Raw genomic sequence first — 26,270 nt, 5'->3', positions numbered from 1 at the left:
TGACCTAACATTTCAAAAAGACAGAAAAGGCAAAAATATGTTTGAATGTTTATTGAAGTCGAGTTCAAATTAACATGCCTTGCCACGTAAAACATATTGCAAAACATTTACAACTTTTCATTTTTTTCCCAATTGAAATATTTCTTATTTATATACATTTCTAGAACATGAAATAAATACAAATGATTGAATCAGCTGAGAAACATTTAAATGTATTTTACACAAGGAAAACATATCATTAGGTTATTTAAAAAAATAACTATTCTGTAGTCAGGTAAGCATGCTCTAATCATTAAATAAAACCAGAGAGTGAAATATTAACAGAGTTTCATAATCTTTGTCTTATCCTCGATCAAACCTTCATGCATTAATCTGTAAATCATCCTCAGAAACTGATCTGGGCCTCGGTTCACAAAATGCCTTATTGATGGGATGTATAGAGGAGACAGTGTGACATTCCTGTGGGGATTACTAAACCTTCAAGCGCGTGTTGTGAGATTATCCAGGCGGCCACCCGTGGTCTTCAGCTGACGTTTAGGTAACATCAAAATCATAAAGACAGCAGGAAGGTCGAGAAGTCAAAGGTAGAATGGTCAGATGAAGACCCGAGTAAATCTCCAGAGGTTCATTACTGTCAGTGTGAAGACACACTGTGATGACCTTAGGACCTAAAGCTGGTAGTAAAGGTAAAAGAAGAGGTTGAGGATGAGAATACAGAGAGACAACATACGCTCATTAACCCTCTGCAAAACACCACACAGTGAGTTTGGGCCACAAAACATCTACAGAATAAAAGGGCAGATGAAAAGGAGGTAAAATGATTGTACGCAAAACGCTAGTTTATAAAGAGGAAATGAAAGAGATGGCGCATGGTTTATTTTCATAATGAAAAGAGCAGGGAAAACATCAGCAAACATGATGAAAAAGCAGCAACAAGGCAGCTTCGTTTCGATGTTGGTGACACCCTGTTTTCTGGGTGTAGCCTGTTGTCCCTCAGTAGTTGTTACTCTTGTTCAGTCTCACAGAGACAAGGTTGAGGGGTTTGGCAGCCAAATTCAAGCTCAGGGCGAAGTCAAGCTCTTGAGAAATTACTTCCATACTCTTGGTCCAGATTCTCTACCTTGTTCTCCAAGTCATTAGCAACAGCAGCAGTTCCTGAGGAAGCACTGGAGGACGTTAAGTGGCTGTTATCTCATGATTATTAAAGTATCTGGGCAAAGTATTGACGGCAGCTCACAATGGAGCACACAGTCTGAAGTGTCTGGAAAATGATAGCGTCATTAGTTGTTCGTCTTTTGATTTATTGAAGACAAGAGACAAGCAGTTAGGCTCTCATGAGAGCTGTAGCAGGTAATTGTCACAGTTAAAGCAAACCAGATGACGGTGACATGCTCTGGCTCGAAATCTGGGTCGAAATCTGGGGACACCTCCAGGACTCTGTTGCCTGGTTGTCACTGTTATGGTTGTGTGTATCGAGGTGAGGGTTGACTAGCCATAAGTATATTGCCACATAGCTGGAGAGGCTTTAAGAAAACTTGTTTATCAGAAAAAGCTTAGATTTAGGCTTTTCGTTCCTAAATGGTATCTATTTATTGAGGAGGATGGAGAAGACAGAAGGGAAGAAAGAAGGGAAGGAAAAGGAAAGAAAAATATGTGGTTCATTATTTTCACTTAATAAACAAACATTCCATTTCAAATGTAATATTTCATTTGTGTACTTTGGAAATGCAGTTCAATATCTTGATACAAGGCTGAATAAAATGAAAAAGGATATTTATAACAGATGAAATATGATAGAATGCAAATGTAAGGGTCCAAATAAGAAAATAAGTTCAGGTTTTAAGTAACATTCAATAGCTACTGCTGTCATAGTTTGGACTAAGCTCTTAGCCTGTGTCTAGTCAGAGAAGCAGCAGTCCAAAAACCTCTGGTCATTTTATTGCAGTGCGTCAGTATTAGAAAACATTCAGCTGGTGAATGTAGAGAGAGACCGCACAACATTGTATGCATGAGCCGGATGTTCAGGAGAAACCTCCGTAAACCCAAACATTAACAGAAGCTGATAAATATCTCAAACCCGGCCAGGCCCACCAGTGAGTCAATCTTTCTAAAGTTGAATTCTTAAAATGTTCCCACCCATAGAAATGTATCCGTAATTGTTCTCACGATATGTACTGTAGTGAACATCTGAGTTACATGCCAGAGATAGAATATTACAAATATGTTATATTTGGTGTGGTCTAGTTATTAAGAAGAGGTGGCAATTTTAACATTTGTGAAATGTTTAACAGGGTACAAGATGTAAATAAATTCCTTGTATTGTGGTTGAAAGTAGCCTGGAGATATTATAAAATTATATGTTATTGTGTCTTGTTGATACATTTTTTGTATTTGAGCTACTTTAAAATCTGAAAAATATAATCTTGTTCTCCCACCTCCAATGAAAAGCCATGTCATTGTACTGCTACTGTGTTTGGAGAGAGGCTCCACAAAACAGCTATGCACTAAAATAAAATGATTGATGGAAAGCTGAATCAAAAAACAACTATAAGACATTATTTGTTTTGGTGATCTGACTAACCTGCCTTTATTCCTGCTCAGAACGCTCTGGGCTCTGGGTGTGATGTAACCTTCGCTTTCGCCGCGGTTGTTCATCCTCTTCATCAGAAAAAGTCTGGTCGACAGACATGCCCTGGCTCACCAGATTACAACCTGCATACAATACAGCACACAGAGGCACACACAAACTGTTTAGAAAACACTTACTGAATCATGTTTTAATGTGTGACACCAAAGATAACGGTCCTGCCTTGTCTGGAAAATAAAGTTGAATCATTTCTAGTATGTTATTATCTAAGCAAATTATCAATCAGTTGATACCAAAAAGCATGTTTACTGTTAATCAAAAGGTACTAGATTCTATTCACAATGACCTCTGATGGACTGCAAGTTCCTCCAATGAGTCTGAATTCCTGCACTCAGATGTCTCGATCAACATTTTTTGGGGGGATGTTGGGTGTCATTCTCATAGTCCAAATTCTCCAGTTTCATTGCTTAAACCCAATTCTTCATTTGTGTCATTTGTGTAACATTTGAGGGAGTCTCTGGGCTTCAGATAACCTCTGTTAACCCTGGACAACTCCACACTTTAAGTAATGGGACCTTTATCTGGAACAGAGATCTGACATTCCAACGAGGCCCGTCATAAAATGGTTTACATCCAGACAGACTCAAAAACACACCTGTTTGCCCTTTAACGCTTCTGCTAGCACATGCAGACTCAAAGATTGACAGATTAAGCAGTTGTGTTAGATACAAAGAAATACTTAAGAGAATTGATTTGCTGTCAGATTGAGAGATTGAAGGCCGAATGCTGATGCTGAAATGATTGCTACTGTTGATATTTGGGGTTAAATTAACGAAGTCGGACATTACAGAACATCTGATGATTGTTTTCCAATTCTCTCTTTCCTCTCAGACACTCTCTCTTCCACTGTGTCAAGCTCCTATTCTTTCATCTTCTGTCACCTCATTGTGAGTGATATGCTTCCTCTGCTGTCACTATCAGATGCTGGAGGGAACAGGTCAAAGAGAGAGTTTCTTTTTTTGTCTCCAAATCTGCCCTGTCATTACTCTCTTAAGAGGCCTCTGCAATATGAAAACACACCCCGAGGCACGAAGGTTAACTGGGGCCGTGCATGTCAAAGTGTAGCCAACTAGGTCGGGAAAGTTTGTGTTTTTAATGCAAATAAAACTGCTGTTATGCAAGCGGTTTCTGATGTGGGTTTACCTGAAGACAGCCAAATGAGTGGGGCCTGAAACTAAACAAATGTCAGTGAGGTCTCAAATGTACTAAAGTTTACCTTATGTAGTTACTGTATGTGTTTACTGAATTTGTAAATACAAAACTTTGTCCTGGCTCTTGTCCTCAGATTATCGGGAAGGTGGGCGTGAATTGATTTGATTGCTAGGGTAACCAGAGTAAAGCTGCACAATATAAGCAAGAAGAATTAATCATGCATTAGGCATGTATCAGCATATTGTAACAAATTTGACATTAAGTTGTGGCGTGTTTCTACGATGGTCAAGTGATGGCCAAAAGAGAAACGCCTAGAGACAGATTTGCCAGACAGCTGAATTAGAGTAAATACTAAAATCATTTTGGAAACACACCCATAATGTTAAAAAGTGCAGAAGATGGAGAGAATATAAGGGCAAATTCACAATGCATGAGGAAAAGATATAAGTGCCAGGTGACGGACGAGCTGAGAACACAAGAAAGCATTGTAAAACACTTCAAACAACAAAGTGTGTAAGCCAAGACCCATACTGCGCAATTTACAACCGTCATCCCTCTGCACTGAAGGGGGAGTGTGTGTGCATGTGTGTGTGCATGTTTGTGTTAGTGAGTGAAAGTGAAGAAAATGAGAGCCAAACTACAGGACCTGCTAAAGTCACTGCATCATCAATATGTTTCGCAACTGTATTAGTATCTTGGGGGAACTTGAGTTTGGCTCTGAACACAAACGCAGCCATTCAGCGAGCGATCAGTAGGTTACCCCAGCAGATTGCAACTCGTAGTACAGGGGGTATGACTCAGATATTGTGACATCACGCCTGCTCTGCATGATGCAGAGGAAGAGGAAAGACTACCTCCTGGCCGGCTGTGTTGAAGCAATAACGGCCGACTGGGTGGGTTTATGACTCAAAGAAAAGAGTTTCCCAGAACCTGGCTTCCCGAGGGTATGCTCTCTGCTCGCTGTGCTTTTAAGTTTACGTTAAAACCCCCTGCTTACATGATCAAATTACATTCAACTGTCAAGTTTATTAGACAATAAAAAATCAGTTCAAGGAAAGCTTAAACTCTTTTTAAGTCTGCATCAATACTGACTCACATTTTGTCCTATGACATAACAAGGAGTAACAGGAATGGGCGAAGCGTTGCCGTGTTCAATTCTTACACCCTGCCCCACCAAACATGGCGCATGCATAAGTAACGGGGACATTGGAGCACAATGCAGTGATGGTCACTGTGACAGTACATTTTTATAAAGGTGACCTATGAGAGTCCCAAATTGAGACAGCTATTGATAAATGTATGTTAGTATGTGTATGATTATTATATCATAATTATTTATATATGTATTTTTACTAACAATCTTTTCCTTATTTTTTAAGTTATTTTATTTTCCTCTACTCTGCATTTTTCACTATGAGAAAAATAAGCAGTGATTTAAGTATGAACAACATTGCCACCTGATCCCAAATGATGCTTCAGCCTACAGTGTGATACAGTAGAGCTCACACACATTTGTGTGCGTTAACACCCACAGATAAAACGTAATGTCAATTCTCATCATGTTATGAATTGCATTGGTTAGGCTCTGCCCTATCCCTAGAGGAACACTCTAGTTGCTTTATTCTGAGTAATAGGAGGGCAAGGAGATGTTTCAGTCTGGTTATGTTCACTGATTATGCTGTTGCAACATATTCTGACGCAGGAAAACATGAAAACAATAGACTGTTCTATACAGATTGTTCTGTCATTGATTATAAACTAATCATTTGTATTAGCCAATTATTCACAAAAAATGAATAAAAAGCAGTACTCTTAACACATCACACACACCTGTGATGAGAAGAGTTTGCTCCTGAGATGGACCATGAACCGTCTCCTCCTTTCTGTCCTTACTTTCGTTGTCACTGAAAGAAATAAAATAATTTGAGAACAGAAACTTTTTCATATAGAAAAATCTGAGTGAGAAAGAAGAAAAAAACTAAGAAGAAAAATTGAGTTGAGTTTTGAATATTCTCTAGAAGACACGGCCTCTGGGGTAATCACCTCTCAATATGTTATAGTATTGACCACAAGTGACAGTGGCAAAGCCAGACAGCTAAGCAGCTATTGTGAGTAAAACCTTTCATCCATACACTGTGCACTGCAACGATAGTCTATATATTAACACAGGCATGTAAAGTAACAATTTAGCAACTGTGTTCTGCAAAAGCTAAAGATATGGCAAACCCAAACACAGAGCCGACAGCCCTGTGCTGGAAATAACATGTGCAGCTAAAGCAATGACCTGAATGTTGATTTACCCTACAAAATGCAACAGTAAATAAGCTAAATTGATTGTACACTATTAAATGTTTCTTTTACATATTTAACAAGTACAGTGTAGCTATAAAAAACCTCAGTGGATCTGAAAATCAGATTAACAGAAAATCAACAAGCACATTGATAGTGATTGAAAGAAACATAAATTGCATTGACAAAATATGTGAGAAACACATTAAATAAAACTGATTTCACTGGTTCACCTGCATTTTAAGTAGAAAAGCTAGCCAGTTAAACCAGAGCATGACAGAATAATTAAAACGCCATGTGAAACCAGTCTGCTGACCTCTGTGTACCCTCTCCATCTGCCTGCTGGTCTTCAGTGGGCTGGAGATGGCGGAGAGCTTCCTGCAGGCCTCTGATCTTGGCCTTCTTCTCATTCAGCACCATGACAAAACGTGAGTACATCTTCCCCTCCAACATCTCCTTATCCTCCACTTGCTGCCCCAGCCTGGTGAGAACAATACATAAGTGGATATGCAAAAACATATATCCAAGTGTTTGGACTCCCACTTGCACATGGAAACACATGTGCACACGCAAAAACAGAAGGACAGATGCATGTTTTGAAATGGTTTTTTTGTTTGTGTTTTCTGTGAGTCATTTGTTAAGGGCAGTGATGCTGATGCCTCCACCCTTTGGAGACATAAGTAATGCTTATCCTCCATCTCTGACAATGCTTCATTCATTGGCTAATTAACCAAAAAAACAGACTAACAATTACACAAAAAAAAGAAAAGAAGTCATATTTGAACTGAAATACGCACAAGTAAATCATTTGAGGTTAGTTCCCAGAAATTACAAGCCCGGTTTGCATCACAGGGTGGAACCCTTAATTCTCTCAAATGGGCGACCAGTGATGTCATTCTGGTTGATTGCTGTGCTTACAAACAGCTGACAGGCCGACTTAAAAAGCAAAGAGAGTTTGCATGCGAACAAGACAACCAACAAACAAATACCAGCGCATCTTAAGAAAATAATTACATGCTGTCGGGGTACTTTCCATTTGAACTTAATATTTGCTGTCCATCACACATTCTTTAATATTTAAAACCCATTAGCTAAAAACACAGCATTGGTTTCCTCCTCATCCTTACTCTCTGAGTATTCTCTGGTGCTCCTGTTTCAGTCGACGGTTCTCCTCCAACAGCTGGCAGTTCTTGGACTCCAGATCTGTACTGTACTTTAGAGACTGACCAATCATCTCCCGCTTCAGCTCCAGAGGGTCTGGCACTGGCTGGAGCTCTACTGAACCCAAATGAACCTAAAGAAATAAATGAAAGAGAAGAATAAGAACAAAGCAATATGAGAGAGCACAAATCATAAAAGAGTGCAAATTGTATGATTAACAGTTGGGGAGCTCAGCAATGTGGGAGGACCTCAGTAATCGACTGTCCTTCCTCTGCATTGACAGGTTACAGTTAAGATAGTTAATGGCACAATAGGCATAACCTCTGCAAGCCTCCCTTTGAGTATGACAGACTGGGAGGAGACAACAGGACCGTTTTAAGACTACATGTCCAAGTTTCCCCTTTAGTACCAGGGGCTCCTCTATGAAAAACGGGGGGTGAAACCACATCTAGCACTCCAATCTTGAAAAAGTACTTAATTCATATAATAATGTATTAATGCAATAATATCACAACCAAACCAGCTTCTTCTGCTAACAGTTAAAAACGAGTAAGCATTTACACCTTAACGTCATTCCAAGAAGATGTGAGTGGGGGATTCTTTTAAAGTCGAGGTATTTCTTCGGTCTTGTTGAAATACAGGATGCATTCATTAGTCACCAGTAAACCATGCAAGATCGTTCACAGTTTCCTCTCTGTTGCATCTTGTCTGTGAATCTTTGGAATCACAGACAGGCTTCAGATGTCATAAAACATTCCTCATTCGGTTTACATGTTGGCATTAAGTACCAAAGCAGGGCTCAGGCATTGCAGCGAGCGACCGAAAATTGCGGAAGATTCCAAATATTTAGTTAATGCGTCAAATGTTCTAAATTCCACTGTGGCACTCAGATTTTTAACAGGCAAAATAGGATTTAATCTACAGAAAACAGCTATGATTCAATAGAAAAAACACTGAAGCTCAGAAACAGCGGTCAACTTGAAGTGTGCACATCAAAGCTGCCACACCCACACCAATGTTCAAATAGCTTTGCTTGATTGTCGTCTTGGAGATTCTCCTTTGAATGCGCACACACACAATAACAAGAACTCATGAGTACACGAGCACACAGGTATTGTTCATAATGCACTGGGAAACCAGAAGGTGACGTGGTGCTAAATCTTCTCCGGGCTATGTCGGGGTCGCCGACCCACTGTAATAAAGCCGCCATCTTCAAAAGCTCTCATAAAATACTTGTCATTTTTGTCCCGGGCCAGTTCTGTCCTGGCAGGCCACACAGCTGTTTTCCCCTCCACTGTTGAACCTGAACATGTTAAGTGGACCTTTGCTTCACATCCCTGCAACAGCTTTCCTACCTTTGTCTTTGGTAGTGTCTCCATGTCAATGTCAAACAAATGTTGTGTCCCTAACAATACAAACGTGTCTCCATTGTTTAATGCTTGAAATACCCTGCTTACAGTATATTGAATGAAACCAAGATCAAATTAGCAAGACGAATCAGCTTCAGATATATTTTGTGTTTTGCAAAAGTAATCATGATAACACCATAAACTAATTTAGCAAACATGCTAAAAAGTCAGCTTTTAGCTTTGTCACTGTTAAAATGTTAGCATGCTAAAGCTAGCATTTAGTTTAAAGCACCACTGTCCCTACAAACAGAGCCATTAGTGTGTCTGTAGACTTGTCTTTTGTACATGTGGTCTTCTTCTTGTGTTTAGGGGCTTGGATGCCATTAACCTTCAATACCTTACTGCTCTCTGCATTAAGAAAAATGCACACAGTGAGCACAGGGGCTCATGTGCGTCCTCACATGTTTTTTGAGCACGAGATGAGAGAGCGGACCAGGGATCACTCATCAAAAAATGAGTAATGGTCTAAAACTCTGACTACTGACAGCCTTAAAGGTAATGATTCCTTTCAGTGGCCTATCATTCCAGGATAACATCAATAAAGATGAAGAAATAATTCTGTAAAAAACTACTTTGGAATAGTGATGGAGCTTTTTCAGTGCTACTGCACCCGGGCTGATCAAATAAAATAAAATCAGTGATTTAAGTCAACCTAATAGGATCGGGACATAGAGGAGACCACCCAGGAAATAAAGAGGATGAGCTTCACGAGAACTCATAAAAGATCTAGAAGAACATCAAGATGTCACAGTGATACGGTGCAGGCTCCTCGCAGGGATTTGTAGGACATCCATGTGACACTGAGCCTCTTAAGTCATCTGCAATTTGGCATAGTGATTCAGTGTTTGTGCAAGATGGTCCACTATTATTAGGAGACAGCTAGATTGGTGTAGGAAGAGGCCCAGTAAGAATGCCTCATGAGCGCCTCATAATTATTAGTTTGAATAGTTTTTCAATGTCATCACGTCAGCTTCAAAGATATACTAACTTGCACACTACTGTAGGCTACAAATTATTATATGCACACATAGGAGGCTGTGATAGCTGTGAAAGCTTTGATCTTATTTCAAAATCCCTCCCCCCTTTTACTACCTGTGCCTCAATCTTCACTTTGCTGCCAGAGGAAAGTAATTTGGCAATAAATCAGCCACATGAGAACGTATAATGTTAAGGCTTTGGACTCTGACATGCTGAATACACTAATATTTCCACACTTTAAAGAAACGTGTAATGTCCTACATTTACTGTACATGTCTCACTACATTAACATGTCATATGTTAAACTTTGTCATCAAAGTTTTACCCACTGACTCAGTTCAAGACCATAAATCTTCCTAACCGGCGTGTTAACATGGTATTACCAGTTTAAGACACCAGATACAGAGATGTTAACTGCTGGAGACACAACCTTTATTTACTGGATTAACATTGATGAAACTGCAGCTGCTGTTTATTTCTTCTGCTCCTTCTTTGATATACCAAAGGTTGTGTGTTTAAATGTCTTTACTTCCAGGGTTTCTTAGAAGACTTCCTGCAGTAAACATGTGAATTCCAGATTACCAAAAGTGTACCTTTGTCTTACTGTGCAGCATGCAAAGAGGAAGCAAGAACTAAACAAAAATATAAATCTGGAAAAGTAGGCAAGCAGCATTCTGAACTTTACATACCAGTGTCAAATAGTAATAAATGTTGTTTTTTCATTAATTAAATATATTTGTTATAAGACAGGAAAGGGCTAAATAGCTTTGTTTTCTTGAGCCGTTGCCTCTCTCCTGAGAAACAGAGATCAAGATAAAGGTCAGTCTGCTCACTGTTGCCAGAAAGGTGTGGGAGGTCAGACTGTTTGTCTCTGATCCACGACCCACTGCCACATTTTTCTACCGTTACTTAAAAAACTACAAAACTGTTCATTGCTGTTTTTTCAGCCTCTATCAAGATTAAACATATGACCCTTATTTGACAGGACGGGCTGATTTTTTTACATACAAAGATCAATGCTTTCTTAATATATCTGAGATGGATATCATGTCTTTGTAAAACTGTAATGTACTTTTTTGGATGAAAATGTAACAAAAGAGTCTACATTTTATACTTCGCAAAACATGTTGATGATTTAGGTTTAGTTTGTCCTACATTACAGCCAGGTCCAATGTGGGCGTGGTCTAACAGTCTGTTTTTGTGTGCATCACCAGACAGCTAGCCAGATCATAAGGTCAAACCCGTGGAGAGGGGAGACGTAGGTGTGGAGGACAAAGCCAAAAGAACTACGGCCAAGTGAAAAAGATACCACACCACAATGTGAGCACAGAGGACACAAAGCGTTCCTTTTACACTGTCCAACACATCAATGGAGACCAAATCTACGATAGGTCAGAGGACAAAGACCCCGTTAATCAATATGCCGTAATCAATAATATAAAAGTCAGTTGCCATCATTGGAATTTATAGATTAAGGTTTCAAACAGTAGCTGACAAAAAGGAAGCTGATTAAAATAATATTGTTTTTACTGTTAGCTCATTTCATTTGATGGCAAAATTATTTTGTCTAGGGAAATGAGTGGGCAGTGTGAGCGTGATGACAAAGACACAGTGTTCAAGGATGGGCAAGGGTGCTCAGAATGGAAAGTGTGGGCATAGAGCGGAGATCAACTTGTCCCATCAGCTCCGTCGCCCACCGAGCAGAGGCGTGAGGCAGATAAAGAGCAGGAGGTGAGGGGCGACAGCACTCAGACGGTCCCAGATAACTTGCATGTTCCCGTAAACACAGGGCAAGCGATGGCACAGTACCAGAGCAGATAGTGGCAGAAAATTGTCAAAGATCACTCAGGTATCTGCCTAGAATACTTGGCTCAATGACATTTAAAACAAGGCCTATATGCATCTCTCAACCAGCTAATTAACTGATCTAAGAAGAAATAAATGCATACAGATGATGCATTAAAAAATCACAAAGGGAAGGTCCTATGTTATAATGGTAAAGAAGAAAAAAACTGTAAACCCAAACATGTAACCATAGATAATATGTCTGAAACCACAATAAAAATCGATTTGGCCGCTACATGGGATTTGCAACACCCATAATGGGTTAATTGGGCAATGTTATTTGGGCTTATGAAAACAGCTGCAGGCAGATAGTGCTTTTTTACTAAAGCATACAGATGATGCATTAAACAATCACAAAGGGAAGGTCCTATGTTATAATGGTTTCATATTAATTATAGATTTACTAGCTGACTAAAAGGACCTCCCTCAAAAAGTTATTTCGATAAACAATTTAACGTTTGTATTTGAAAACATAACCTTAGGCTCTGGTACATTTAGATTGATATTTAATATGATATATGCCTGTATCACAACTGTTTCAATACCGCAATGAGTTGTGTCTCAATTTACAGAGGATCAGAGGCTGACCACCACACTGGAAGAGGAAATACCTGTTTTGTAAAATATAAAGGTAACCATGATGGTCTCCAATGTATGTAGTTAGGTGCCAGTAATATAGCTATTTTCTTTTTAAATCCACAGAGGTATGTTATTATATATACACATGGCACTGGATGGTGTTTGGTGTAGGACACACAATTAGCGAGAAAGAAACATCTGCCACCAAGCATTGTAGAAAAGCTGCTCAATGTAAGAAAAAAAGAGGTGAACTTCAACAATTAAAAATAATACTTTCATGAAGAAAGGGAAGAGAAAAACGAGCCACATGAAAGTTGCTAAAAGTATTATCATAATTGTATATGTAAGGTTTTAGCTTTTGGCCCACACATTTAGAAATATTAGTGTTTACAACACTCAAATGCTGTGAAGGAACAAACACATTCAAAACAAGCACGTATTGTAAACTTCACACTTCATCATTTGGGATAATTCAATCACAATATAAAAACATTGACTTGTGGCGTAATGCTGCACAGCTGGAATCCCCAGTGAACAATAACACAAGTGCTTTTTGACAAACATAAAACATTGACAATCAATGTCACATGCTTTCACCCAGACTCATCCAGAATCCTGTGGCTTTAATTGCCACAACTGTAACGGACCGTCTCCACAGCAGCGTTAAAAAAATCTTGGAGGTGGGCGTGTCTGAGGCTTGGGGATTTTTTTGCGATCAACCAATCACATGAATCTCCCGCCCGCGACATACGAAGCCAAAAAGCCCGAAGTAAACTGGATATAAACTCCCCAAAACAGGCGAAAACATACCACTGTCTCTGCCACCTCCCTCCATGCCTGGCTCCTCCGGTTTATATCCCGGTAGGTCTGGTCATAAAGCACCGGGTGATTGATTCGCTACCGCTAATTTCTCCTCCATTTTTTGGAATATGAGGAAATGACCTGCGGTATGTCTCTCCCAGCATACACGCCGTTTGATTGGCTAGAGCTTGAACTGCCAGATTTGCGTACACGGGATTTGATTGGCTGCCGCTTCCACCTCAGCTTCAAAAGTTGAACATTGTTCAACTTTGAATCTTGAAAATCCTGAGAATCTCCGCTCGCCTGCCCACAATGCATTTCGGCGAAAAGTGAGGCAAAGTGACGTCACCCCATTCAAAGTGAATGGGCAGAAGCGTTTCAAGATTTTTTAACGCTGCTGTGGAGACGGCCCGTAAAGCATTAAAGCCTCCGTCTCCCTGGATCGAAAGTCAGTCTGAAGTGAGAAATGTGCAGCTCAGTATTCTCAAAGACAGAGTGACAATATTCATAAAATGATAGGAAGCCTCTGGATCCCTGTTCCAACATGTGTGTGACCATCATGCTTATTGTCAAAGCGCTTGATAGCATTTTTCTGTTTGTTCTTTAAAACTAAAAGAGAGGCAACACAGGTATTAACTGATAATGTCAAATAAAGCATGCCAGGCCTTAAACGTACATACTGTGCTCCTATTGTGTAATCAACTTGTGTAAGGGAAAATCTCTAAAACTCTCTACAGACAGAGACGATCCTTTAACTCTAATAACATGTTTCAAAGTCCTTAGAAGTTTAGGTGTCTGTTTAAGCAAGTGTCAGAACAAAAATATTTAGTTCTCCATCAATGACAGATTGGTACTTAAACAGACATTAAGGAGGAGATAATGCCTGACTTGGCAATGTAAAACACCTGCTTAGTAGCAATTTAACAAGGAACACCCAAATGACATTCATCATTACAACCTCTGGGGTCATATTCATAAAATATTAATGTCAGGTTAAGTTTGCCACCTGTTTTGTCTCCAGCCTATTTCTTCTAATCCCGAAGGAAACTTTTGGTAATTTCTGCAACCTCAAATTACCTGGCTGGGAAAATATGTTCCACTTTTGAACCTCTAACATGTTGAAAAAAGGAGAAAGAAGGAGAGCAGGAAAAAAAATAAGCAGGTGTTAAGCAAAAGTGTTAGTTAGCACTCAATGCAAATAGTCCCGCTGTTTTCTTAGATTTGTGTCTAACACACACACACACACACACACCGCACAAAGTGATGAGTACTCTTGGCAACATTATGAGCACTAAATACATATTTGAAAAGCAGACTGGGAGCTGGACAAATGTTGGACAACTGTCAATTATATTTTGTGTGGTCTAGTTGCTCCTTTTGGCTTCCCCCTGCACAAATGAGAGAGATTATTTATGTCATGATAAGACCTTTGAAATTGTTTAATTTGGAATACAATAGTCAAATGATGGCTGCTGTATATTTGTGAGTCCCTCTTGTGGTTGGTGATGTAATCAGAACTAAAAGTGATTTAATAAAGTGATGCAAAAAGGGTTACAAAAATCAAAGCATTAAAACTCCATTGCAAACTAAAGTCAAAATTGATTATCTAGTATTCCATTAAGAAAGCCCTGTGTGTGTTTCTCAGTGTGAAAGAGAAGGCATAAAAACACAACAAAATATGTATTGCTTAAAATGTTAGTTCTTTTGTTTCTTGATCCATTTATCATTTCATTATCAAGATGATCTTTCAAATGTCCCATAAAAAATAATTGTTTTGTCAAGAATGTCAAAGGTTAATAGCCTGGTTGTCTCGCCTAAGAGACACAGTATGTCTGCACTCTGCACATGTCCAGACACGGAAACATGCACACATAGGCACACGTGTATACCCAACACTCACTGACACAAAGAAAGCCAGGGGGAGTTGGGGAAAGAAAAGAATACGACTCTAATCAACTGTTGTCTAAGACTGTTAGATGGGATGGTCCTGTTCATAAATCAGAGTTTTATGGTCTCTAGTTTTCCTAACCCCCTGGCCTTCTCCCTCTGGTCTCTGTTGCCTTCACATCAGTCCCAGGACCCCTGGTGACCTGCCTCCCGGAGGCAATAGCATCCTCTACGAAAAGTAACACCAAATCAATTGGAAGCGCTATCACCTGTACTCCTTCAAACCTGTCACTTACTCTGAACTATGCAAGAATCCCCTTAGCACATGTATGTATGTTTCTGTCAGAGACAACATCAATTCAAGAAAAGATGCGCTTTTATGTGGGGAACCAATTGTTTACATTAACTCAAGCTAGCTCCACCTTAGAATTTAACAAACCTTCAATCAGCAAACCTTTTTCCCTAAATGTTTACGAGCTGTGGCCGTTAGACAACTGCCTTATATTGTTGCTATTGGACGACTGAATGATTCCTATCTCTGGCTTTTTCCAAAGTGGCCTGAAGGCAACCAAGCCATTCTAATTCTGCTTTAATGTGGGGACAATATAAACCTCATCCTTTTAACAGCCCCCTGTAAAAAAAAAAAAAGACTTCCTTTCTATTTAGTTGTCGTGAGATGCGTTTAACCTGAGGGGACAGTGACACAGGGGAGTGCATGATGTGGAATTTAAGGGTGAAGTACTGATAGATTGACATAATTAAAATGCATTGGAGCTAAGCTGTAGGTATAGATTCCTTAAACTAACCACCTTTAGTTAATGAGTATGCTATACGTTTTTCGGTACGACATGTGTTATCTATCACTGAACAATGAAACAAAACAGTGAAACAATTTCAGTCAGTGTCATCAAACTGCAGATAATAAAATATAAATTAATATGTTTGAACGTTTTTAAAAGAATAATGTCATTCACGTTACAAAGCAATTGTTCAGAACTGCGCATAGGCGACAACATGCCAGATAACGTTTAATTGCGTTGCAGCCAAAGTGAAGTCAGGTACACCCTTTTTTTCCTTTTTTCTTTTAAAATCAACCCTACTTTGTTTTTACCATTCCCCTCTGCATTGACGATACTGCTGTGCTCAAGCAGCAGCCCAATATAAATATAAAAAATTAGCCATGCACTTTAAGCAGTGCTGTTGTCTATCTGAAAGCAGCCTTCAAGCAGCTGATCCTTGTCTCTTATATGACCTTTAAAACCTAAAAATATAAAGGTTTTGTCCACTAGACCATATTGTTAACCTTGAAAATGTTATAACACTCAGGGTATAATATGAATCTACCCAAAGCTTTTGCTCACCGAGATGTCATTACAGATCTTCTGATATGAGAGATGACAGTGATCTGTTGTGACGTGGAATGAATACACAGCCTTGTCGCCTTTTCTCCTTCCTCCTCCTCCTCTACTTCCTGGGCCTCCTGTTAGCGCTTGAAGAAGATCCTCAACATATCTGTCCCTTGTGGCTCCCAAGTCGTTGGCTTCTTTTGTCACCTCATCTTCTGAAACTGAACACAAATAAAAGGCATTTTTCTCATTTTTGCATCATTTTCAAGTGTTCAGTTGAGAGAAAAGCAAAGAGGTGATGGCAGACTGCAGAGCAAAACTATAAACATTAATTATGTGGCAATGCGTGAATACATGTGAAAGCAGATTTAAAAGGAAGCGTTCAGAGAAACCGAGGGGAATGTCATCAGCTGTTGCACAGCTGCTCACACGGGGCTCAGGGTCCCAATTAACACATCAAACACAGAGACACTGACGACCCAGAAGCCCGCACATAGCTGTCACAACCCCATCTCTGCCTGTCAACTCTGCAGATGGACAGCAGTAGAAAACTAGAGAGCAGTTAAGTTCCAGGTGTCCTTCCAGGGAAAAGGTACTAATGTGCATATGTTACAACACACACACACACACACACACACAGAAAATTGACTTGCACATACAAAGACAAGCCTTGTAGAGTTTAATCTACTTTCTACACCTGTAAGCTGCAGCACAGAGGTTGGAAAGGATGATGGAACAAGGTCACTGCTGTCCCTCTGTTTAAGGACTAACAGCTACAATATTGTGGGATGAGGTCAGCCAGGTGCCTCCACAGTTTGGACTGTCTGATGATGATGCTAACCTGGTGACAACCTAGTCTAATCAATGGTCAAAAGATTGAAGTATTTGTAGAACACACAAGCCAACAATTGTAGGTTCCTCATCTGTTTTTGAGTTTGCATATCTGAAGTCTTTACCCTCTCCAATCCACGCCGAGTGTCCATCGGTGAGAGCTAATGTGAATCCAGCACCCAGGTCTACGGCCCAGTCCACTCGCAGGAAGTAGGGGCTGGCTGCACCTACAGAGATCTGTTGGACTATTCCACTCATGACCTGCAGAAATCAAAGATAGGAGATGAGAAACTCTAACCATAATGAATACATTTTCCAGAAACAGGTCCGTGGCATTGAGTTCAGGTTATGACGTGGGTTTGGATCATGATTTGGACCTCTTACCAAGCCAATTTGATGTTACAAGTTTGTGTTGATCCTCCAGTTGCATCAATGAGCCTCATTGTTTTACTTCTTGGATTTGGTAAAAACATGTCCCTGTGTGTCTTTAATAGGGCTCTCTCTGAGTCAGTGCAGGAACAACACAGTGTTTTTGGCAGGTTTTTTGTGCGGGGTTGGGGGCTCCCTGACCTACAGCAAGTTAAATACAAGCTATTAAAGATAAATAGAAGTACAATACCGAAAAAGGCCAAGTTGTTGTTTGAATTTAGTCAGTGTGAAGAGCTATCCAACGATCTAAAGTACATATATTGAGTCTGAATACCCTTAAATCACACAAACTACATCAGTTTGCACAACAAGATTTAAGTCTGGAAACATCCCTCGAGCATGCTCAGTAAAGCATGTAAAACTCACATTGCTTTGTAAACATAAATGAAACTATATGATACACTGTAGAAGAAAGTTGAACCATTATTTAGCTGCAGGGATTAATAATAATAACCTTAAACTTGATTTGGACCTTGTGGACAGTTGGTGGAAAGTTAGGGAGAAAATTCAACATTTCCAGAAGAACCATACTGTTTGAAAATAGCAAGCAAGGGACAATCACAGCCCTGCAAGTCATGTGTCCTAGCATTCAGTGATGTTTCATCATACTCTTAACTAAATCATTATTTGCCAATACTAAACTCCTCTACATGCTGAGCAAGCCTGTTTGCTGAATGTCACATTGCCCTCAGCCTTATGCGTTGGCAAACTGATTCACTGCTGCAGTTAAAGTTAAGTATCCTCCCAGAAGCTGACTTTGTTCAACAGATCAGTTACAAACGATGTTGATCTAAGGGTTTCAATATGATCCATGACATTGTTCCTTACATGTACTGACTATTATTCTTCTCAGGGGTCTTGAGAACTTTTACTTTATTACGGATGTCTAGGCTAGAACATGTGATTACTGCTTCCACGTGAAGTGAGAGGTGAGTTGAACATCTCCCCTGCTTAACTACAGGGCATACTGTGTGGGGATACAGGGAAAAGGACAGCTAAATTGGTAGTTAGCTAAGCTGGACATGTTTTCAAAAATGAAAATGAGCGCCTTCGGACTCAGTGTTATAAGTTAGGACGTGACAGCAAGTTGTTTTGTCTTTCTTTGCATCCCCCATGCTATATGCTGACAGAGCAGGTGGTCAAGGTTATTTCAAATGAGACATTCAGCAGAGCCCTGGCACACACACACCAGTGCATATGCACAAAAAACCTTGCAGCAAAGTTGACCCTTTGTGCTTTGAGAAGGGGTGTGGCTGGACGAAAGGGGATGAACAAGATGAGGGAGCTGAAGGGTTCAACTTTAACCTCATAAAGTGAGCCCAGCTACTCATTAGTTACTGTAACATCTGTTGTGCAGGGACGATGACCCTGTGGTAATGACAGAAGGACACTCCAATTAAATAAACAGTGCTGTATGTCAGGAATGGAGAGCCGCGCAAACCTTCAAAGTCAATCCCAAAGTCTTACTGTTCAGTAACTCAGTTGGCGGACCAAACCACTGGAATGCTTAAATCATCAACGATTGCTGCCCTACAGTTTTGACACACAGCCTGTGTCCTCTTAACTTACTCCCTCTGTAATTTCTTTCCTCAACCTTTTCATTGTCATTTCTTTCACATTGCCGCATATGAAAAGTGCAAGACATAACTGCAGGAAGTACTAGGTAAATGAGTCACAAAGAAAGCCTCTAATTATGCATAGTGACTTGAATGAGGAGTTCATAGAAAGTAGAAAAGCCAAGGCAGTTAACTATCTGTTTAATGGGCCTAGACAATTAGGCCAGTCCTCCTCTCATTGTCCTTTCACTGGACTTTCCCTTCATGCTTTCTACAACACAATGGCTGCAAGATTTAAAGAAGAACTCTAATGATCACTCAGGGAATCAAGCAGTGCAGCACTTAATAGCAACGGACTGTGTCATTCGGTATTGTTCATTGTTATTATCACGTATTGGCTAATTTAAGCCACTTGACAAATATAAACAATATAAGCAAAGATAATACGCACCACAATAAATCAAGGCCTAAAGGTTAAGGGTGTGTGACCAGAATTTGACCAATGCATGCTTTTACACAAACACTATGTTTAAAGAACTACTGTAATTGGACCATGGACATGTTACTACTTATATGTTTGCTGCTCGCCGAGGGGACTGTGATATAGTGTTTGTTGTTCAGGGTCCTGCTCTTTGTCTCATTGGCTCATAATTCCTGTATTGAATTCAACAATATGTATTGAACCCATATAGTAGAAAAAGCATTTAAGATTGTTTCAGATCTATATTTAACATCTTTGGAAATGTGTATTCTGTTTCTGAGCAGCAATAGCGCTAATGATGGCACAATAATTTAATACAAGCTATATGCAAGGCAATCTCACCCTCGTTCACAGAAAATTAAGAGTATACAGGTAAGTGCGTTAACTCGTCTAATACATTTCAATAATATAAACTCCACTGAAACTACACAAGGAACAAATATGCTTCAGTTATTGAAACATTTGAGAATAGAAACTGTACCACTAGTTATTCGCAAAGACATTTTAAATGTCCTGCAACAAAGGATAGGAGTGAGAAGCCAAACAGTGATCACACTAACTTTAACTCTGCATTCAAAACCTTGAAGATATTACTAATTTAAACAAAAGCATTCCTTTTAAACAAACATTACTAGCCTGCAAAGGGTTGTCCTCTCGTCCTCGGCTGTTCTGTATAATGTTGTATATAATGTCTGGCTATCTATCCGCATAACAGGTCATTTCATATCTCAAATATTCACAAAGGAATAAGTTGCAAATGTAAACCTCTGCTCAGTCACAAAAGCAACTCTTAGTGAAGATTGCAGTTGTGTAAAAGTAAAGAGACCAATGCATAATACGACCTCCTGTGACAGGACTTTGGTGGCGTAATTCAAATTATTACCATCTGTTCTGAATTCTGAATGTCATATTGTCTTAGGGTCAAAACTGACAAGAATCCATGTGACCATTTAAACTGCAGTTCAGCATAATTAAAAATAAAACATCTATACTTTATTAAAGAAGGTTTAACTCTGCAATGAATAAGGAATGTTATTCCAAATCTTCTTTTCAATTCAAATATTAAAGGATTGCACATACAGAATATACATCATGCCTTGATTTGACTGCAATAATCAGGTATGCTCTTATGAGTTTTATCAGAATTAGCAACCCACTAGTGTCAATACTGAATATTTGAAACTGATCCAAAGTTTCTGCAGTATCAATGCATAAGGAAGAGCTTCTCTCTCGACTCTCGGACAGTGATTCAACACACACTCTGATATGTTACTTTTAATAGAAATCTATAAAGATTCCCTGAATTATCAAACCGGTAGTGAATATGGATCTTTTTTGTATTCAAAAGTTAGAGAAAGGCGTATTGTGACATTAACTGGGATGTAGCTTACATAGTTAAATCCACTGTAAACTATACTTAATCACATGAAGAGCAATGTGAGCGTTGCTTATCTTTTGCTTTTACAAACCTGCAATCCATCGGAAGACTGTCTCTTTTTACACCAAGGTTTTGTCCACACTATTGCAGTAAAAAATGCAAAACATTATTTATGTGTGGTTAACAATCTGACAGATTTCTTCTTACATGAGGATCTCCCTTGGAGTGTCTGTGAATGAAGGGTTGATGGGGATTTATGAAACATGTTTTCAATGGAATCAAGATGCTGCCGTGGCTGGTTAGAGGGAAGGGACTATGTTGTGAAAACTCTGAGGGAAAAGTGCACCACAAAAATGTCAGATTTATACGTCACCAAAAGAGCGGAAGATACTGTATATTATGTGGACCTATAAAAAAAAGAGTCACATTTCTCTATTGGATAAAGGGATTTTTTTAGGGGTTAGGGTTGAAGCCTTCTTTTTCTTCGTTTTTTTGGAAGTGTCATTATTCACAGCCTTATAAAATAATCATAACGTTATAGCTACTTCCGGGTTCTACAAATGCTGTCTCTGCTACGTTCCTAATATCTTTCTACTACCTTAATCACCATAACGTATCTTTACACATCCATGAATGGAACAAAAAGGTAATATTTGTTGTAACGTAAGAGATAAAAATGTACGCCTTGAACTGCAGAACGGCGAGTTTTAGAGCGTGCTGCTATGTATCCGCTTCTCAAATGTAAGTGGTTTTCACTCAAATCAGACTGAATTAACAACAATTGTAGTGTTGGTAAAACACTTAACCTACATATTTTCCCAAAAGACTTACGGTATTATATGTGCTTACTACTGCGATGTCCAAACGAAGGCATTTTTGCATGAAACTGAAATCATTGCAGCTCTCTCCCTGTTGGCAATTATTTTACAGAATGTTCAAGCTTCAACGCCTGTGTTCTCAGCCAATCAGCAATCGGGGTTGAGCGCGTAATTACGTCACATAAAGTTACGTTAGTTACGTTACGTATCTTCGAGAGAGCAGGAAGTGTGATGTGGCTTTGACTTGACAAACATGGTAAGCTTGTTTTTATTTATAACTCGCCTTGGCTCTTGTACAGCATATTTTAAGCATAATCCTTAACACACACACTACGTCTAATCAGTGTCACGAAACACTCATAAAGCAACTAACGGCTAAAATGTGGTGCAAAGCCGGACGTATGGTAAATGCTAAACTATCTCGCTAGCATAGGTTAGCTAAAATAGGCTAAAAGTTTAGCCAGTCAAGCTGTAAGATGAATGTTTCCGTGCTTAAATATCGTTACAATACATTTTAACATCACCATCTAAGATGCGTTTCTGTGTCAATGAGAGGAGTTTCATAAGAAAGGAACAAATGCTTGAGTATTGTTATGAATGCAGCAGCGCAATGTGCCACGTAGATGCACCATAGTTCATAGAGCATCTGTGTTTGGCTATAAGGAAAAGTCTGTCGGTTTGCAGGTAACTTAAGTATTCCCCAAATAACTTATTTAATTGCAATCGTAATGAAAAGCATACTTGTATTAGCAAATGATCAACAACTTTCTACATATACAACACATGAATCAATAACAAACAGCCTGTTCGAGGGATGATAATTAGTGCTATAGAGAAAAAGGTATGCATGAATGTACTTGTTGATGATTTAATTTGTATATGCACAATAATGTTTAATTATTGTAAAATACAAAAATATATCACCCATTTTATAATTATTATTATTATTAAAATAAGTTATTGTAGTTTATTAAGATGGTAATTTCTGGATTAAATGAGAGCATTTTATGTGAATACTACCTAAAAAGAGACTCTTGGATGAATGCACATGTTAATGTGAGTGAAAAAAAGAGGTCACAAGACTGGTTGCATCATAAATCATTGCAGAGCCCCTCAGTAGGGTAGGAGTACCTTCACAAGTAGATAGTTAATTGAATTCAATAAATGTATGACTCATTGAGCATTCTTGGATTTGTCTGTGAGATGTCCTGTACTCCATTGTAGATATCAAACAGTGAAAGGATGACTTAGTCAATCAGTGTAGTGGGTGAATTAGTTTATATTATCATCATTTTTAATTGCTTACCATTTTAGAAGCCTCAGCAGACACACGGCCTGTTTGACACAGGTGTTTAAATGCTAGGAAATACGCTTTTAATACACAAAATCATAATTACAAATCTTCAACTAACTGTGATTTCTTGTGAGTTTGACGAGGTCCTACACTTTGTTATATATATATTTTTTTTTTTAATGACTCAAACAGAGCATAATTGAGTCTCGGTGTTTTGCAAATGATCACCATATGAGATAAAGATTTGTATTATGCCAATATACCTTTTAGGCAGGTAAGTGATCTCGTAAAATTGGCATATGTAGGATATTTTTCACTGGCACCATATAGAAAAACATGTTATTTCCTTTTCCTCAATTTGGCGTTAAGTCTTTTTGACAGCAGTGAGTCCATTTGTGTCTGCAGAGCCAGCCCACATCTTTGTCACACAGGAGGAACGGCTTGTACAACAACATTCCTTATAACAAGTAGCATTACATCAGTGTTGCAGAATATTAACGAAAGTGAAGTCAGTGTTTCGGATTTTATGACTTATTGATGTTAAGGTGCATTAGATCCTTTCTGTACTAAATATGTAATTCTCTGTCATCTTGCAGTCGGCCATTTTCAACTTCCAGTCACTGTTGACAGTGATTCTCCTCCTGATCTGTACCTGTGCCTACATCAGAGCACTGGCTCCCAGCCTGATAGACAAGAACAAGACCGGGTATGATCAGATACTGTTTGCGATACTTAACAATGAAGCTGCCATTGAAGTCTTTCCAGTAATTTGAACCCTCAAATACCTGCCTTCATGTCTTCGAAGGAGACCATGTTATAACAAGCTGCATAACCAAATCCTTTTTGTTACATTAAAGTCTTAGTTTCAGGGTTAAAAAGTAATAATTGTCTGTCACCAGTCATATCATTCAGTGCATACTATTGTGTAGTAGTACAGCTATCGGCAAAGAGCTGTCGTACAACATAACATGACATCGCTAGATATCTGTCTAGTATTTAGTTCCAGATATATAGTAGTGTAAGGTGCGTTTTGAATTGAAATCCAGGTCTTTATACATACCAAGGCTTTGATGTAATGTGTGGAAGCATTGGATGAAATCACTGACAATGCAAGGCGAAGGCAATCATTCAACACACAAATTATTTGTCATTTAAAGCTTATGCATTAGGCTTCATCCTTCAAGGTCCCGTCCCCATAAACGTCTTCATTACAATAGTTGATTCCTAGGTGGTCACTTCTGTATTTCAACTTACATTAAGGATATTTCTCTCTGGGGTAAAAAAAACAACAACTCATGAAATGGTCTGCGATAAAGCTTTAGCCTAAGCCCTGCAATTTTCCATCCCTATGGAACTGCCTTTAAAGAACACTTGCTTATGTTTTCAGCTAATAAGGCGCTCCTCATTGATGCGAATAAAGAGGCAGAAGGCCTAAATGTTCTTCACACTGAATCATCATTATTATTCTTGGATGTACTAACTCCATGATTCACTTCTAATAAGTCTGGCACAGCCCAGGAACAGCCAGACACATTCTCTCACACACACACACACACACACACACACACACACTTCTCTCTCGCACAAACACACACACACACACACACACACCCATTGGAGCAGGGAGGGACACCCTCTTCAGACGAACACATGAGACTGAGACTGGCAGATGGATGGTTTAATAGTGTCCCTCTTGATAGATTTGTTGACTAAGGCATGAACTTTTATTTTTGTTGACCCATTTTGCTAATTATTCTGGTGTGGTAGGGATAGGCTAGAGTCTGAGGGGAAGAATGTATGTGTTGTACAGAAAAAATATTAACATGATATATTTACAAATACATTTTAAAACCAGGACTATCCTAAATCAAATACAAATAAAATGCTGACCCCATCTGGTCAGTTTGAAAGTTTAAAAATGTACATTTGCAGACACCCACCCTCACAAAGGCCAGCAAACGCCTCAGAAAAAAGTTAAGGCCTGGAATGCCAGTTTCCCTCAGCTGTCACTGGAGATAATACGATTTGCCTGCTGATCCCCCCCCCCCCCCCCCCCCCCCGCCCCCCCCCCCCCCCAATTCCCCATGTGAACACCCCTGGCTTCACATGGACACTGACATCTGATAGCTGTCTGGGTTTTTGTACCAAAGTGGTCACAGTCCTCTTGTAAAGCAGGGACAGGAGTCTGACTTGAAGTTACTGTAGCTACCTCAACATATTAAAACTGCAGCCCCTTTTTCACTTTTTGTATCACCAGATCAAAGCGTTTTTTTATTATAGTGATTAGACGGTTAACTTTCACAAAGCAGTCAAATAATTTGAGTCTTTGTTTGTGCTTACCATTTTTCAATGTGTTTCTTTTAGGCTTCTAGGAATTTTCTGGAAGTGTGCCCGAATAGGTAAGCCTATGATTACCCCTTATTTTACGATACATAATGTGTTTTTATCATAGTATTACTGAAATGTTGCTAAGCAATCCTGCTTTCAACTTTACATGATTTCTTTGCTCCAGGTGAACGGAAGAGTCCGTGGGTGGCTTGCTGCTGTGTCGTCATGGCTTTTAGTATACTGTTCCTACAATAGCAGTCCACAGAAAACCACAAATGGAAACATTGGGGAAATGAAGAGACAACAAGGCATGGACAGTACGATCCTAAAGCACAACAGGACCTCCAGTGATTGTCACTCAGATAAAGTAAAACCAGAGAGCAGTCATCACTCACCGTAGCCACGGAGAGAGTAAATGTGTCCTGTGTGGGGGAGGGAGGAGCTGATAGCCAAGGAGTGTGTCTAGATCCCTCTGCGGACTCCCAGGTCCTCGTGTTTGCTAATGTGGAATGTTTACTCCGGATGTGTGTGGGGGGCCAACGCTTTCTGTTATCTGCCATTTAGTTTAAAGAAGAGTCAGTCACATTCTGGCATCATTGGTGGGATCAAAATGACACATTGTTTGTCCAAACATATCACACTGATTTATTTTTCCCCTTTCAGTTTGTCACAATTGCATCAACCGGTTGGACATTTTCCACAAAAAGGACCTTTCTAAACTGTTATGCGATTCACATGAAGGCTTATATTTGTAAACAGAGTTCTAGAGGAGTGACTTAAAGTCATCTCGTCACCCTCTTTCTAACCTGCGCCCTGTTTGTTGTATTCAGAAATGGTGATCGTATTCAACAGCAAACAAAATGATACTCTAGCTCTTCAGGTGGTTAATTGTCCCACATGTTTGTCTCAAAGAGCTGCTGATGTTATTAAAGTCAGTCATTTTGCCGCTATTTATTAAAGAACCTTTTTGGAAATCTGGTCTTAGGCTGTTTTTGTCTTTTTTGGAGTTGATGTCTGTTGTGATAATGCCACACTTTAAATAAAGTGTCATTAATAATTAG

The 26,270-nt window shown here is 39.3% G+C and overlaps 2 protein-coding genes across 5 annotated transcripts; one reads left to right on the top strand and one right to left on the bottom strand.

Moving 5' to 3' along the window:
- Window positions 1-53: 53 nt before the first annotated feature.
- Window positions 54-21,675, bottom strand: LOC117472464 (DNA repair protein XRCC4-like). Of its 4 annotated transcripts, none has more exons than XM_034117654.1 (8): window positions 21,601-21,675; window positions 17,051-17,186; window positions 16,110-16,315; window positions 7,216-7,382; window positions 6,405-6,569; window positions 5,630-5,703; window positions 2,582-2,712; window positions 54-1,585 (listed from the first exon to the last, which is right to left on the bottom strand). In XM_034117654.1, exons 1-7 carry the CDS (start codon window positions 21,649-21,651, stop codon window positions 2,588-2,590), a joined length of 924 nt encoding a protein of 307 aa, XP_033973545.1. In that variant the 5' UTR covers window positions 21,652-21,675; the 3' UTR covers window positions 54-1,585; window positions 2,582-2,587. The 4 variants fall into 4 exon arrangements, with proteins under 4 accessions (XP_033973545.1, XP_033973546.1, XP_033973544.1 ...); XM_034117655.1 differs by having other exon boundaries at window positions 56-674; window positions 2,586-2,712; XM_034117653.1 differs by having other exon boundaries at window positions 57-674.
- A 70-nt stretch (window positions 21,676-21,745) lies between these two features.
- Window positions 21,746-26,188, top strand: tmem167a (transmembrane protein 167A). The gene is made up of 4 exons (XM_034118512.1): window positions 21,746-21,843; window positions 23,478-23,587; window positions 25,246-25,280; window positions 25,394-26,188. Exons 1-4 carry the CDS (start codon window positions 21,841-21,843, stop codon window positions 25,462-25,464), a joined length of 219 nt encoding a protein of 72 aa, XP_033974403.1. The 5' UTR covers window positions 21,746-21,840; the 3' UTR covers window positions 25,465-26,188.
- The last annotated feature ends 82 nt before the right edge of the window (window positions 26,189-26,270 follow it).

Source organism: Trematomus bernacchii, unplaced genomic scaffold, assembly GCF_902827165.1.
Source record: "Trematomus bernacchii unplaced genomic scaffold, fTreBer1.1, whole genome shotgun sequence".
Taxonomy (NCBI): Eukaryota; Metazoa; Chordata; class Actinopteri; order Perciformes; family Nototheniidae; genus Trematomus; species Trematomus bernacchii.
The sequence above is the reverse complement of the archived record's forward strand: the minus strand, read 5'-3'. Positions and strand labels throughout refer to the sequence as shown.

Coding starts and splice junctions, on each gene's coding strand:
- tmem167a (XM_034118512.1), top strand. Junction 23,588..25,245: donor ATAGACAAGAACAAGACCGG/GTATGATCAGAT, acceptor TGTTTCTTTTAG/GCTTCTAGGAATTTTCTGGA. Junction 25,281..25,393: donor CTGGAAGTGTGCCCGAATAG/GTAAGCCTATGA, acceptor TCTTTGCTCCAG/GTGAACGGAAGAGTCCGTGG.
- LOC117472464 (XM_034117654.1), bottom strand. CDS start 21,651: ATGCAAAAATGCCTTCGTTTGGACATCGCAGTAGTAAGCACATATAAT. Junction 6,570..7,215: donor CACCAGAGAATACTCAGAGA/GTAAGGATGAGG, acceptor TGTTCTCACCAG/GCTGGGGCAGCAAGTGGAGG. Junction 5,704..6,404: donor GATGGAGAGGGTACACAGAG/GTCAGCAGACTG, acceptor TATTTCTTTCAG/TGACAACGAAAGTAAGGACA.